The 15,151-nt window shown below is 45.0% G+C and overlaps 1 protein-coding gene across 9 annotated transcripts in view; it reads right to left on the bottom strand.

Moving 5' to 3' along the window:
• Nucleotides 1–15,151, bottom strand: part of ZNF670 (zinc finger protein 670) — a 185,762-nt gene that overhangs the window by 73,507 nt on the left and 97,104 nt on the right. For all 9 annotated transcript variants that reach the window (XM_069234430.1, XM_069234431.1, XM_069234433.1 and 6 more), the window contains one exon: nucleotides 3,651–3,764. In XM_069234430.1, coding sequence (XP_069090531.1) covers nucleotides 3,651–3,764 — 114 coding nt within the window. The remainder of the gene's footprint in view (nucleotides 1–3,650; nucleotides 3,765–15,151) is intronic.

The raw sequence follows: 15,151 nt of genomic DNA, 5'->3' as shown, positions 1-15,151 counted from the left end.
TACGCAATGGCCACAATGACTTTTCTGTAAGCAAATGGGCTAATCAAGGTAATCAGCCGGGATGTGCCTGTGTCTCACAAATAGGCCTGTGAGTCTGTAGGCTGCAGGTCTTGCATTTCATGGAGAGACTTCTAAAAGTCGCTAAAAGTGGCTGCTATGGCAGTATCCTCTGTAACTTCGGTACTACCTGGCTGAAGAAAGGCATCTACCATCTCAGCCTGTTGCTTAGACAGTAACATTGTTAGCTACTAATCTGCCGCATTTGTCCCCCCCTCTTTGTAGAAGGAGTGCTGCAAGCGTAGCAGTGCATATTCTGTCTTATCATGGTCCAAACTGCAGAACTGCAGTCTCTAAATGCCGCCTTATGCTTGGGGACTCTGTCTTTTAACAAATGGCCTCCAATTCTCTCACCTTCCCCTGTAGTTCCCCCTTCTTTTCATTATGCAGCTTATTGTCTGCTGCCGAGACAGCAATGAGCTCTCCCCGGATAACTATCTTCAGTGTCTCCCATAGGGTAGCCACGGGGATGCTATCTGCTAGGAAGTCAGGAATCGTCTGCATGATGTACTGATCTGTGTCTGGTCAGTATAGCAAAGTTTCCTGCAGCTACCAATGGTGGCTAGGCCAATGTGAATGGGTCACCTGAAGCATAAGGATCAATGGAGCATGTCTGGACAGTGTCCTAGGTTCAATCTTTACTGCCTTGATCTGCGTGTGCCTGCCCTGAGTGACCAGAAAATAATCAATGCAAGCATGTGTCTTATGTGAGTGGGAGCAAAGGGTGAAGTCTCTAGTGCACGGGTGTGCCAGTTGCCACAGATCGCACAATCCAACCTCCTACAGCGAGTCCGCTCCCTCATCTGAAAGTGCTCCTGGTTAGCCATAGCACCGTCTGACCTATCAAGGTCATTACTTCTCACCAGATTGAGGTCCCCTCCTATCAGAACTGTCCAACCAGAGGATTCCATATAGACTGTTAAGGCCTGCGTTAGGAACTGCTCCTGGTTATCATTAGGAATATATATGGAAACAAGAGTGAAGGACAGGCCTCCTATTTGTACTTGATATGCTAGCAGTTGCCATCTCAGTTTCGCAATTTTGCCCCCACTGCCCCTTAAAGGTACAGGGGAAAAGAACAGCAACCCCCCTTTCTTTGTAGGGTTGGAGGAGAAATACTGATATGGGAAGTGGCAGAACTTCAGTCTACTGCAGTTGCCAGGAGTTAGGTGCGTCAATTGATAAAGGCAAACATCTCCAACTGCATGCTCTTGGTAAGGCAGAATCGCCTTGCGTTTGACCGGGATGTTAAGCCCCTTAACATTAAGTGTAATGACTTTCAGTTAATCGAGGATAGGAATAGACAAAGGCTAAGGCTCTGGTACATGCCAGAGTATGGTAGCGTCAAATGCAACTGATGTAGGTGGTGAGCAGAGCTAGCAGTCTGGTCGGGTGAGGGGTTTCCCTATGTACAGTGGAGTCCCTATAAAGGAGTAAGTACAGAGTCAACATAAACCCTAATCAAAAACCAAAACAAACCATAAACAAGTGAGTCCACTGGTTATCTGGCAGTAGCCAGCTAAGTCCGGAAGGTTGTTTCCTAGCAGGAGCCAGGTAAGTCCACATCCGTCGGCATGTAGCAGAATCTTCCACTCCTCCGCTGCCCCCACTCCAAGAGCCTAATACAGTCTCACAATCTCCCAGGGAGACCATGGAAGCCATAGTTACGGGTCGGTCCTCAGTTGAATCCTGTCTCTCACAAGGCTCTCAATGTCTGCTTGTCGCTCCAGGACTATGGTTTCAGACTCCAGGCGAAGGCTTTGGACGATGATAGAGTTCTCCTCCTTCGGTTGCATTGTCTCTCACTGTGCTTATGAGGCCCACATGGCAAGCCCTTCGCCACCCCTTTGAGGATGTTTAGGAGTCGGCACGCCTTATCTAAGGATTTAAGTTGATGAAGCGTGTCCTCTTATCGAAAGATAAAGTAGAATGGGTGACTCCAATTGTTAGAGATCCCCTTGTGGCTGAGGTATGTTGTGACGGTTCAGAAGGTCCTGCGTTCCTGAACAGTGAATGCAGACATGTTCTGGTACTAGGCAAATTTATGGCCTCAGAATTGCCCAGGCTGGGCGTCCCTTGCCTCAGGCGGCATGGCCTCCTTCAACTGAAAGTCATGAACGCAGGCAAGGGTGTCAGGCGGTCAACCTCCATCTACTCTCGAGAGGCCCAGTCTATGAACCCTGTTCAGTTAGACGTCTGACTCCTCCTGTGAGCCCTGTATCTGTTGGAAGAGGGCCTTCACATAGTTTGCAATGTCCACGCCTTCAGCCCATCAGTGATCCATGGATGCGTATGTTATTCCTACAAGATCGGTTCTCAAGGTCTTTGGTTTGAGCCTCCAGTGCCACTTGTTGCTCTCGCAATCAAAGGACATCTTGCTCCAAGTGCTCGATCTCCTTTCCCTGTCCAGTTTCATTGTCCTTGAGCATGGACACCCTATCGCCCACCTCCGCCAGATCTCCGTGAGGTCCTGTACAAGTTACTGCTTCACTGCCTGGATATCCTCGCGCAGGGAAGCAAAGAGTGCCTCCATAAATGATCTTATCAGCGGGGCTTCCTCCTCACCCCCTCTGTCGTGGGCACCGCTGGCTGAGGCTGCCAGCTTTCCTCGGGTAGGGTCCCTGCCGATCACGTCAGCATAACTTTCAGCGATCGATCCTGCTTTGTTCTTGTGGATGCCATTTTGTGCCCCTGTTTAAAGCCCGATGGCTGGTGCTGTCCTCCACGGGCTGACGCCTTCAACCTCTGGCCTTGTGCTCAGGGCACCCTGCAAGGGGGACAGCGGGCGTCCCCGGGATCGCCCCTTTTCACCTTGCTGCTAGGGTAGATTTGTATGTCACCATCAAACTCCTCTGTGCCTGTCTCTTTGCTTTAGGGCTGCTGTGCTGTTCGGGTTCACTCCTGGTCACTGTCCTCAGGTCCAGGGATGAAGGTCTCACATTAACACCAGCTCCTTTCTGTCCTTCCCTCAATCCCTTACCACCACCAGTGGTCCGCAGCAAGGTCACTCCTTTTGGGTCACTCCTCTCCACAGGCTTTCGATCTGTTGCTCAGCCGGTCTCGCTCTAGAGCACCATCTGGCCATCCCAGCCCTCGATGGTACTGCTCAAGGTCTGGGCAGCCCACCAGCGGTGCCTCTCCGGGGTCCTAGCCAAATATTTTAATGATGTTGCAGCGAGCAAATCAAAGACCTTCCCGTATAACAAATCGTAATTTGGGTTTGGAGTACTAAAAGTCCAACTGTAGAAAAAGCTTGCTCAACCCGTCAGGTTGAAATAATTTTTAAATTGTGGGTGAGATGGGCCAGATATTGCTACAATTTAACCTCTTCGTGCCCAGATCTAGCTATCTAATGTTTAAGATCAAATGTTTCCTTACAACAAGCTTAAAAACACATCACATTTATTCAGCTGAATGTACCTAAAAATTAATAGGACCTTGTGTAATGTAACTGATGCTCATGTAAAGCCCCGCAATCCATTTGGGTTGAGTTCGCACTGTAGTGACCCCAAAAACACATGGGTTACGTTTAGAAGGAACCAGTCGCAGATCAATCTAACAACTATAAGAAAGAACGTGAATTTGCAAATTACCAGAGCTGGGGCTTGGACTGAGGCTGCATTCTTCATCTTTGGTACCACAATGTTCAATGAATTCTGACTGTTCTTCCTTCCTCAAACGTACGTCAGAACTTGAGCACATAAATCCTGTGAAATAATTTAAAAGTTTGTTATTAGGAGTAAGATATGCAGACTTTCAAGTTTTAGAAAATACCATCTGACGCCATTATTTTTTTGCCAATATGACAGGAGGTGTTTGTACTCTTGGTGACGAAAATGCACCAATATTTTGCAGCGCATGTATTTTTACCTTCTCAGACATTAATGTGCTACAATCTTCGGAGGGAGCAAATAGTTTAAAACACTGTCTGGCAGCCATAAGTGCACATTACTTATGTAGACAGAATAGTGATGGCGTATTCTGTCCAGTGTTTTGACATATCTGAGTCCACCAATGTGTATTAACATTAGTTTACACTTTATGTTTCAGAATGCCATCCCTTTGGAAGACAGACAGTTTAAAGTTCCATATTAACTCATTAATTTAAGACGTGGGGGAGACCTGAAGGAGCACCAACAAAGCGAAAAAAGGTTAATTTTTTCACATTGTTATTCTTTGCTACTGCATCCTTACTCGGGTTCATTAACTTCTTCAGTTCAGCTACAATACAATGTAATGCAATGTTTATTAATTAAACGTTGAAACATATTTGGATCCAGAATATTATTTTCAATATAAATTATGACAGGCAATAAATATGGTGTTCTGACTTTGAGAAGGTGGAAGATATCATGACAGCTCAAAAATGGAAGAGTTACCATGAAAAAGCCACATAAGACAGAAAAATACGTGCATATAACACTTGCAGCATTTTCCTTTTGGCGGAATATTGCTTTTCCAAATTTCCTATTAGACAAGAAACTCATTGAACTATTTGTTAGGTCCGTGCTTCATTTAAACCAGTCAATTTACTTCCAGGATACTGTTACCATTGAGAAATGTATATAAATCCTATGAGAGTGAGATTCCTAGTCCTAGCAGGAGATGTCCTACAGAGTCACCAAAAGAACTCTGGATCACCATGAAGAAAAAACAGTCAAAGATGGTCGTCCGGTAGGAGACAAACACCCAAGAGTTCAAGGACAACGACTCCATCTATTCCAGATAACAAACAAATAGCCTTCTGGATCTCGATGAGGGAGGAAACTGAATTGCATAAATATTATCCCAAGCACTCTTACAAAATATCTTCATAGTCTGTGTTGTAAAAACAGCATATCATATATAATGGAGTGGCCATAGTTTATTAATGATTTTCATCTCAATAGACACAGAAACAAACATTTTGTTTAAAGTTGTAATTCCTTCATGAAAATTCAGTAAAATTCACAATGCTGTACTTCTGGAAATTGTGGAGTTGCAGTTTAGTTTCTTCATGAAATCGGAATAATTAAAACGTAGTTTGTCCAAATAAACACCTGGTGAATTTAACACGTTTTTACTTTAGTATTCCTGCAAACCAACAATGTGGAAGGTGTTTTAGCAACATAATTCCAAAAGCAGTTACAGTTTTTTATCAGTTTGACTAAAAACACATGTACATGCAAAAGGTAAATTTGAAGGTTCTTTTTTATCCTGCAAACTTTTTTTGCAAGTGTTTTCTCATGCTACTGTTTTTACAACATTTTCACAAATTTAATGTCATTTTGTAAAAATTGCATCATTCTTCCTACAAATATCTGATATTTGAAGAAGCAAAATTTCACAATTGTATACATCTAATAGTAGCCAAAATTTAAGACTGGTTAGGGTAAGATTAAATATAGAAACCGTTTGAGTACTGCTTTCACTAACGGCCATCCACAGTAGGCAAAGATTTAATTTAAAATCATGCTATGTGCACATACTGAAAACACAAAAGTTAGCTACTTGCTAGTTTTTTCAATTATACTATTGCTTTTGACCTGGAAGATGGGGAGAAAACTATGTAAAAAAATTGATGACCAGCATTATTCTCCATCTCATAAGGTTACTCCAAGAGCTTTACAAAAACTTAACATTGCAAGTGTGCTATCAATTTGGAGGTAGTTTCACTAAAGTTTTAAACTGCACAGTGATGTCTGTTGGCTTTTTTACTGTTTAGTCTCAGTGTGAGTAGGATTACAAAATTCCAATTGGTGGAGAATCAAGTCATGCCAAATATAATGGTGATTGATACCAAGATATTAGGAGCCACAAAGTTGGTGACAGTTGCCCCTCTGATAATATCTCTACAGGTTCACAGGAGAACTACAGCAAGGAGTCTTGCTTCACATCTATTTTAGACTGGAAAATACAAACACAACTTGTAGCAGGACAACCACACTCACAAACGGTGTCCAATGGCATAGAGTTTAACTCGTGTTTCACTTAGGCCATGAACCTGGTGATGGTAAGGTGAGAGAAACACCAGTGCTCTACCTAATTCTGTTCTTTGGGAGTCATTGAGCCGGATTGCTATTCATGTTTATTCAATGCTTATACTAACAACCACACTCCTTATCTTGGACCCCTGCGGAAGCTCACATGTTAAACTGAGTGAGAAAAGGGTCAGCTTAACTATGCAAATACACGAAGCTGAAATTTTGAAATTAACAATTACAAAACTGGAACAGCGTCTACTGTTAACGGATTCAATTATGTAATCCAATCTCTTGCTTATAGCATGCTGATTAACGCAAATAACATTTCAGCGGTTGTGTTCAACCCAGAGGCTTTTAATCCAGCACCTAATGCAAAGAATCTACATTGTCACAAGGACTATGAGTAGCACCTAATCTATACAGCTAGTGTGATCATCGAGCTGAGGCACCAAAGCAGTCAGGGCTTACTGGGTTCACGTTGCATCAATTGGAGATGATGACCGCTGGTGTCTTGGTGTCGCAGCACTAATGGACCCCACAATGGATAACCAAGTAATCCTCTCCAGCACATTTTTTTCTCAAAGGAAAGTGAGATATAGCAGTCCAAGGCTTATTCAAGGTGGTGAGGTGGGGTAGGCAATCAGAATACAGTTTCAATGTAATACCAGTGAATAAGATCAATGACCAGTCAGTGCTATACTTCATAAAATAAAATTACTTTCATAAACACAAGAAAAGTATACTACACAAAAAAAGAGATACATAGTGAAAACCAGACATCTCTACATCCCTCTGGGACAGAGTTCTGATTCCAAACAGTAAAATAGTGCCAAGACACTAAGGGCCTGATTCTAACTTTGGAGGACGGTGTTAAACCGTCCCAAAAGTGGCGGATATACCACCTACCGTATTACGAGTCCATTATATCCTATGGAACTCGTAATACGGTAGGTGGTATATCCGCCACTTTTGGGACAGTTTAACACCGTCCTCCAAAGTTAGAATCAGGCCCTAAGAGCCTGATTTAGAACTCGGCGGACAGGTTACTCTGTCACAATGGGACAGATATCCAGTCCACTGAAATCTAAATCCCATTCTGTCCTATGGGATTTATATTTCGGCAGACGGGATATCCGTCACTATTGTGATGGAGTAGCCAGTCTTCCGAGTGCTAAATCAGGCCCTAAGCACTATAAAAACACAGTTAACATTGCATTAAACAGACACCATCTCATATAGGGTTACTCTTCAAAGCTAGAGCAATGGTATCAATTCTTGTATAGAGTATTAGGGTTTCAGCAGTTGATGTGAAATCTTCCAGATTCACCCACTATCCCACCTTCCGAAGCAACAGATGTGCCCACCCTTCCTTGGCGAGGACACAGCTCTGGTGATGTCAGGGGTCTGGGTAGGGACGCCTGGTGTCTTAGCACAGTTACTGGAGTCCTACTAGTCCAGAAGTCACCAGGTTAGCTGTATTAGGGCAGTGGCTGGCCAGGATACCAGTCCACATTGATGCTCTCATATGAGACAAAGCAGGTAGGATCCTTTACCACAGAGCTCAACGGTCACAGTCTAGATTTCCTAATAGCGGGGCACCCAAGAGGAGGGTGCTACTTGCTACCAGTACAGGACAAGTAAGGACAAAGCTGGAGACTATGCAAGTCCTGTGCAAGGACCAACGGTTCAAATTATAAGTTCGTTCAAAGGGGAGGAGTCAGGGACAAAGTTGCCTCACCTTCAATGACAACCTGGAGCTTCCCCCGTCTCCCTCGATGTTGATGCACAGCAAGGTTCCTTATCCTGAGTAGCTGTGTGAAGTCTCCTTGTGTTCCAAAAGACAGAACAGCTTCCAAAGGCCTCAGACAGTTTGTTCTCTGTTCTGATGCCCGTTTAAAAAAGCTGCAGCCCAGCTCCTTCCGTCAGAATGGTGAATTCCTTTCACCGGTAATCTGTCACAGACTCCATCTCAACTTCAAACCCTATCCTCATGTCTGAAAGAAGAATGACAATCCAATCTTTGGACTCCACTCCTGGATCTCAGCTTCCTCGGCGACCCCTTATGGGTGTATTGTCTGAAAAGATAACAGCCTTGAACCACCAACTGGCTGTGGAGGCCACACTTTAATCATTCTCTGAGTAACTGGCTAATCCAATCAGAGGATCTGCTACATTTACATCCTGGGTGCCCTCCACCCTGCAGCACATTTCCTGCATGTTCAATCTCTGATTAGTCCGTGATCAGTTCATGTAAGGAGGGCTATCCCAGTCTCTTTGTATCTGTCTGTTCTGTCCCTTAGAGAGGAATTTTAATGAACTCTGATCAGGAGGCCCTGACCATGACCCAGGAGAAAGGGTCGTCCCAGCAAAGTACAGATAAGAGCTAGTGCTTATCCCAACCCACTAAGCTTCTACTAAGAATAGGGAGGGGCACAGGGGAGCTGGAATGTCCAGCAGAACAGATACCACCTTGGCTCACATTAAACACAATGGCTCACCATCCTCACCAAGTGGACCTGCTGACTCTCAATACACACATCCTGCATACCACAAAAGAAAAAAAAAAAAAGAACCTAAGTGCCCAGGTAAGGGCAATTGCATAGACTTTACCAGGAGGGAGCTGGAAGGCAGCCCCACTAAAGGGTACGGGTACCCCTGAGTATAGATTAATGCGGCCACAACAGTCAGTCTACCACAGCCTGGGTAAAGAGAGAGCAGTAGCCACTCTGTAAAAGAGGGGTGCACTATACGTAGCGCCTCAACCTCAAAGCCAAGCTCTAAAGTCTCCATCCATGTAAATAGGAAGACCCTAAGTGGACATGCGTGACTGTCATGTTCACTGAGGTAGAGGCCAAGAAAACTACAGCACTTTCAAGTGACTTGCGAGGAGTTCAACATAGTGCAAGGAAGTACGCTGTCCAGAACCATACAGAAGATGTCCCATCCTAACACATGCTCTCCCTTCCCTACATCAGAATGACCAGTTCTTATTCCCCAATGAGAGAGGACCGATCATCTGATTGGATAAATTGGCAGGGAAGACCATTTGCATTCCCATGCTGTAATCTTGCCTTATTTACCACTCCATATCTACTCCACCACTTTATACTCCCTTGTCTGAAGAATCTGTCTGCAGAATGAAGGTCTGACTGTAATCAGGGGCCTTCAATACAGGTGTATTGCATAGTGCTGCCTTCAACTCATTGAATGCCTTCTGACACTCTTCAGTCCAGATCACCTTCCTGAGGTCAGAGCAATTAAAAGGCAACAATGGTCCTATAGTTTGCCACAAAGTTGCCACAAAGTTCTGATAGAAGCCCGTAAGGCCCAAAAAGGCCCTTACCTGGATCTGGGTAGTGTGAATCAGTCCAGCACCACCTGGAAATTTGCCTCCAGGGGTCAAATCTTCCAAGCATCCCCACACCTGATGTCCAAGATAGACAGAGAACTGATCGACTTGGTATTTGGTTGTCTTGATGGTCAGTTTAGGCCCCTTCATCCTCACCAGCTCCTGCTCCAGATGATACATGTGGTTCTTTCATGAGCTGCTGAACACAGCAATGTCGTCCAGGTAAACCACTCAGAATGCTTCCAAACCTGACAGCACATGATTGACCAGGTGTTGGAAAGTGGCAGGAGCATTCTTCTGTCCAAAAGGCATACCCTAAATGGGTATAAGCCCTCTGAGATTGAAAATGCTGTCTTCTCCTTGGCACCAGGGACTAAAGCAATTTGCCAGTAGCCCCTAGTCAGATCAAAGGTATTAAGGTACTTTTCTGCACCCTACTTATCCACCAGCTCTTCAGCTTGGGGTTAGGATGGGCATCGGTTTTGGTCAAAGTATTTAGGCTGCGATAATCCACACTGAAGTGCAGGTCAACTGACCCTTGCTTAGGCAACAACACCACTGGGCTGGCCCCAAGACTACGAGAAGGATCAATAACACTCAATCCAGCTTCTTTTTTTTTTATTAAACTTTACTGGGTTTTCAACATATCAATCATATACACTTCTATCGGGACACTAAATATGATAAGCATCGGCTTGTCATGTTCAGTAAATTATGAAAAAAAACAATACTCACATGACATTGTGAGACATGCGGTTGCCCACTCCATCCACAGCAAAGACCAATGCACATTGTATTAGAATAATAAGTCCCCCTTCGCTCATGTTATCATTCAATGTCATTAACATCAACTCTCATATCCCTAACTACCTAACCCCCACCCCTTACCCACTTGTGGTGTTTGTCCTCGTCTGTCTGACTCATAAGTAATCACCAACATCCGATTTTATCAAAGAGAACTATTTGTGGTATTTCTTTCAGCCATAGCGTCTCATAAGGGATCCCACCCATGGAATGCCTATAGGCCTCATAGTCTATTTCGGAGGTTACTTGTTGGAAGCGTGCGAAGACAGCAACTAAATTAGGTCTCCACAGGTATCACAGATTCAGGGTGCTGTAGCTGATGTCATTCCAGGTCCAGCATCTTGGCCACTTCATTTGTTATGCTCTCTTGAACCCTGTCTGACATCCTATAAGTCTTGCTCTTAACAGGCAGAGTGTCTCCAGTGTCTATGTTGTGGACACAGACAGGGTTCAGCCCTGGGTTAAGTGAGAAGAGATGGGAAAATCACCTCAGCACTCCACTTGCTGTTCAGGCGCCAGTTCAGGGGACAGCTTAACTCTCTCACCTGAACTATCTTTCTCATCACCTTGCAATAAGTCAAGGAGCAGTTGGTTCTTCTCCTCTACTTCTTCAAACACTGCAAGTATGGAAACTGTGTAATCCGTGCAGAGACACAGCTTTAGCCGATTAACATGGAACATCCTCCAGGGCTCCCGTGCACCTCTTGTGTCAACTAAATAGTTGGCATCAGAAATCTTCCTGACAACTTCGTAAGGGCCACACCACTGTCCTACAGGGCCCTTGGACAGATTGGCTTCATGACCCAAATTTCCTCGCCCTCCTGGTACCCAGTCAGCATAGCCTTCTGGTCCTAACACTCCTTTATCAGCTCCTGGCTGGCTTGAAGATTGTCCTTCGCTTTATTCATGAACTGGGCCATCAGCCTCTGGAGGCCCAGGACACAATCCACCATATCGGCTTTAGGGGATGCAGGGTTGCCTGCCCAAAGTCAGAAGCATTCGGACCGGATGCCCAAAACGAAGTTCAAAGGGGCTGAACCCTTCTCCTTTCTGTGCTATCTCCCTGTAAGCAAAAAAAAGGGCACGAGGTGTTTCCACTTTCTCTTGAGGGAATCAGAGTCCCTATCATACCCTTTAGGGTCTTACTGAAGTGAGCTACCAATCCATTGGCTAGGTGGTGGTACGCTGTGGAGAAATGGTAAGTTACAGCTACGTCTTTCCACATTGTCTTCATATAAGAGGAGATGATGTCCATTCCTCAGTCCAACCCCACAGTCTATGGGAATCCAACCCTGGAAAAGATCCGTAGATAAGCCCTAGCTACCACCTTTGCAGTAGTGCTCCTCCAGGTCACTGCCTCATGAGACCTGGTGGCAAAATCAACCAAGAGAAGTATGTACTTGTTACCCAAAGACAATAGGTGATCAAAGAGACCAACTACATAAATACCCACCACAGGTAGGGGCACCTAAGGTGCCTTGGTCTGGCACCAAACATGCTGCTAGTCTGACAGGCAAGGCAGGATTGGCAAAACCTCTCTACATCCTGACCAACTCCTAGCCAGTAGGACTGAGGTGCTAACCTGTCTTTTTGATGCCAGATGACCCGCTAACATCAAGAGGAAATTCCTATGCACCTGAAGAACCACCAGTCTTTTGCTGGCTCCTGGTTCCGTGTCAGCGGGCCCACTGTACAGGACTCCATTTTCCCAAGCCACCTTGTGCTTTCCAACTACTCCAGTACAGACCTGGTCCTGTGAAATCTTCAGCAAGAACACAAGTGTAGGGCACTCAGCCTGTGTCTTACTAGACTCATCCCAGGACGGTCCTCCTGTTTCAAACAGCTCCTGCAGCTTTGGCAGGAATTCAGGCTCCAGCACCATATCCACCTCTGGATGCTCGTCCTCTCCAACTGGAGCAGGAGGTACCTACACAAAGACAAGTGACTTCTCAGAGCCTGCTCTTGGTTCTGGCCTACTCCCCTCTGGCCTCTCTCCCTCTAGAGTTATCCCATCTTCACTAGGAATATGGGTTACAGTCTGCACCCTTGTGAGTACAGCTGATGAAGTCCAGCCCATATAGGCCCCCAGTCCTTGTACTAGACCACATTCAACAAGATCATTCTCCAGAAAACATACAGCAGCCTGAGTCTCTCACACCCACACATCGACCATGGCCTTCTTACCATTCACCTCTACCTCCAGTCTGGAAAGAGTACGCCATGTCATCGTACCTAGCTACCAGACCATAACCCTGGGAATCAGGGATGATCTCCTCTGGTTTGAGAAATTTCCACTCAACCACAGTCATGTGGCCACCAGTATACCTTATAGCAGGAATCTACCTCCCATTAATACCTGCCACACTCATGTACCCCCTTCGAGTTTTGGTGAATATGCTTAAGGGCCTCTGGATCTAGTTCCCAGATATTACCAGTGACTAAGTTAAAATCAGCTGAGCCTCCTTTTATGTCTGGCCCCACTGAAAGCACATTTGCTATCATGGGCACTGCAGGCGCTACATCCTTTTCTTGGCAGTCCTTCTTTATGTGTCTGCCTGGGGAGTGAAAGAAATCTTTTGTCAATTCCCCTTCTGGTGCTGACTAGGGACCTGTTCCCCTTGGACGTCTGACTTGCTGAGAACCTTGGGAATTATTCTGGCCCTTTCTTTCTGGTTTAAGGGCAGGCTGCTCGGAGTGCTTCTCACCCTTGGGTTTTGAACTGTGGTGCTCCCGCCCCTTGTTCACTCTGCTGGAATGCGACTTGCCAGCCAAGTCTTTCTGGATCCTTCTCAGTAAGGTCAGACAAATACCGCCTGAGAGGGTTAGCACACTCTTGGCTGAGATGCTCTGCTATTATTACCCGAGTCAGGGACTGGTAATCATTTGCTTCCATTCCTCTCACCCACTCTCTCCAGTCATGCACTATGACACTGATCCAATTCTCAAGCGAAATGCCATCCACCTTCTTGTTCTCACAGAACCTCTGTAAGTACTGGGCTGGCTACAACCCAAACCATCTAATCAGAGCATCTTTCATAGACTCGTAGGTCAGAGCGTCCTTCTCAGGCGAATCAGTAGAATTTCTGCCCTGGATTGATCGTTTAGACATTGAGCCTTACAGGCGAGTTCAAAAGTATGGATCCAGCCAAGATTATCTGTACGTGGGACATACATATGTATCAGTTACTTTGGTACCATGATGACATTTTCCTTGGACTTGGAGGGGGACTCACTATCACCAAAGGTAACCCCTTTCTCTGCTACCAACATGAACTTCTCTTTCTCCAGGGCTATCTGCTCCTTCTCCACTTCCCTATATCTCTCCTTCTCCTGCCCCTCTCTCTTCCTTTCTTTCCCCTTCCAAACCTACTCTTCTTGTCTGACACTTCACCATTCCTCGTCTGCCTGGTGGGCCATCCTTAGCTTCCCCCTCTCAAATTTCCTTCCCTTCTCCTTTGCTAAATTCTTAGTTTCTTGTGGTTGGAGCTGGAGATTTAGAGCCTCTGCTAGGTCAGTCCCTTCAAAGGAGGTGAATTCTGGGGCAGGGGAAAAGTTAACTCTAGCGATAGAGGGAGGAAAGAATCCAGGGAAAGGTCTAGGGCAAGACCTAGGGAAAAGCCTAGATGAAGGTACAGGGGAAGTCTGCACTAAAGAACTTTGAAGGTCTGTGACATCATGCTCTCCTGTAAGTTTTCCACCTCCTCCTCATGCTTCGCTACAATGGCCTCTCCCTCCAAGCATTTTCCCATGTGGCTAATCAAGTGTTTGCTGTTTTTAGACCTTGGGACCCTCCACCCATTGTCAGTACACATTTGCTTTAATTTATTTACAGACACATCCAGCATTTCAGATTCATTTCCAATGTTATCTGCCATTTTATATATAGCTTATGGATATTCACTGGACTTAACATCTGGTATCAGTGTCCACTGAGTCTGAAGCCTAGTGATCCAACCGCTGCCCCAATGTAAAGTCCAGGCTCCTGGGGCACCAAGGCAGCCAGGGGTTCTAGAGACTTAATCCATGTAAACAGGAAGACTCACAGTGGACATGTGATTGTCATGTTCGTTGAGGAAGAGATCAAGAAAACCTACAATACTTTCAACTGACTTGCCAGGAGATCAAAATAGGGCATGAAAGCGCACTCTCAGAGCCATGAAGAAGACTTCCCGTCCCAGTAGCCAGGAACCCTTCAAGCATCACAAACATAAAAAGATTTGGGTGAAATGCTTAAAGTAAACCATGCTGACTGAAATGAATCTAAAAACAAATTGAAACCAAGCTGCACTACCCAGAATGCAATGGGTATTAAAGAGAAGGAAAGACTACAAGGAACTATTTTCATTTACTATAATGAAAACCAGAATGGATTAATAAACATTGTATATGTGATCAAGACTATGGGTCTGATTTAGATCTCGGCGTCTGGAATACTCCATAACAGAGGTGAAGTATATGCTGTCCGCCGTATTTCGATCCCCATATAATTTAATGGGACCGTAATACGGCGGACGGGATAGTAATCATGTTTGTGACAGAGTATTCCCATCTGTCAAGATCTAAATAAAAAAATATTTTGCATGTTTATACAATCAAATTGAGTACACTGATTTGGGGAACTAGGATGAGTGATGTGGACCAAAGAGACGATATGGGTGGACTCTTTCATGCCACTTTTAAATCATCAATTTCATCTAAGAAAACCTTCCTTAGACTCATGCATATAACCCTCATAAGTTTTGTCCCGTATCCCAGCTTCATCACCTTCCCAAGAAACTGAAAGTGTTGTCCAGATTCTTATTTCTACATGCCTTCATCTGTCTCCAGCTCGGTCTGGTTTTGTCCTAGCTATTCTATGACATCTGATCTACAGCCTGTTTTAATTTTGTTTTGCAAGTATGGTACTAAACTCTTTCTTCTTTTTAAGTTAACACAACTCGATTAATAAACAAGTTTTTACTCGAAGATTATCTCACTT

The sequence above is a fragment of the Pleurodeles waltl genome, chromosome 5 (genome assembly GCF_031143425.1).
Source record: "Pleurodeles waltl isolate 20211129_DDA chromosome 5, aPleWal1.hap1.20221129, whole genome shotgun sequence".
Classification (NCBI taxonomy): Eukaryota; Metazoa; Chordata; class Amphibia; order Caudata; family Salamandridae; genus Pleurodeles; species Pleurodeles waltl.
This window is presented reverse-complemented; position numbering and strand designations above follow the sequence as displayed.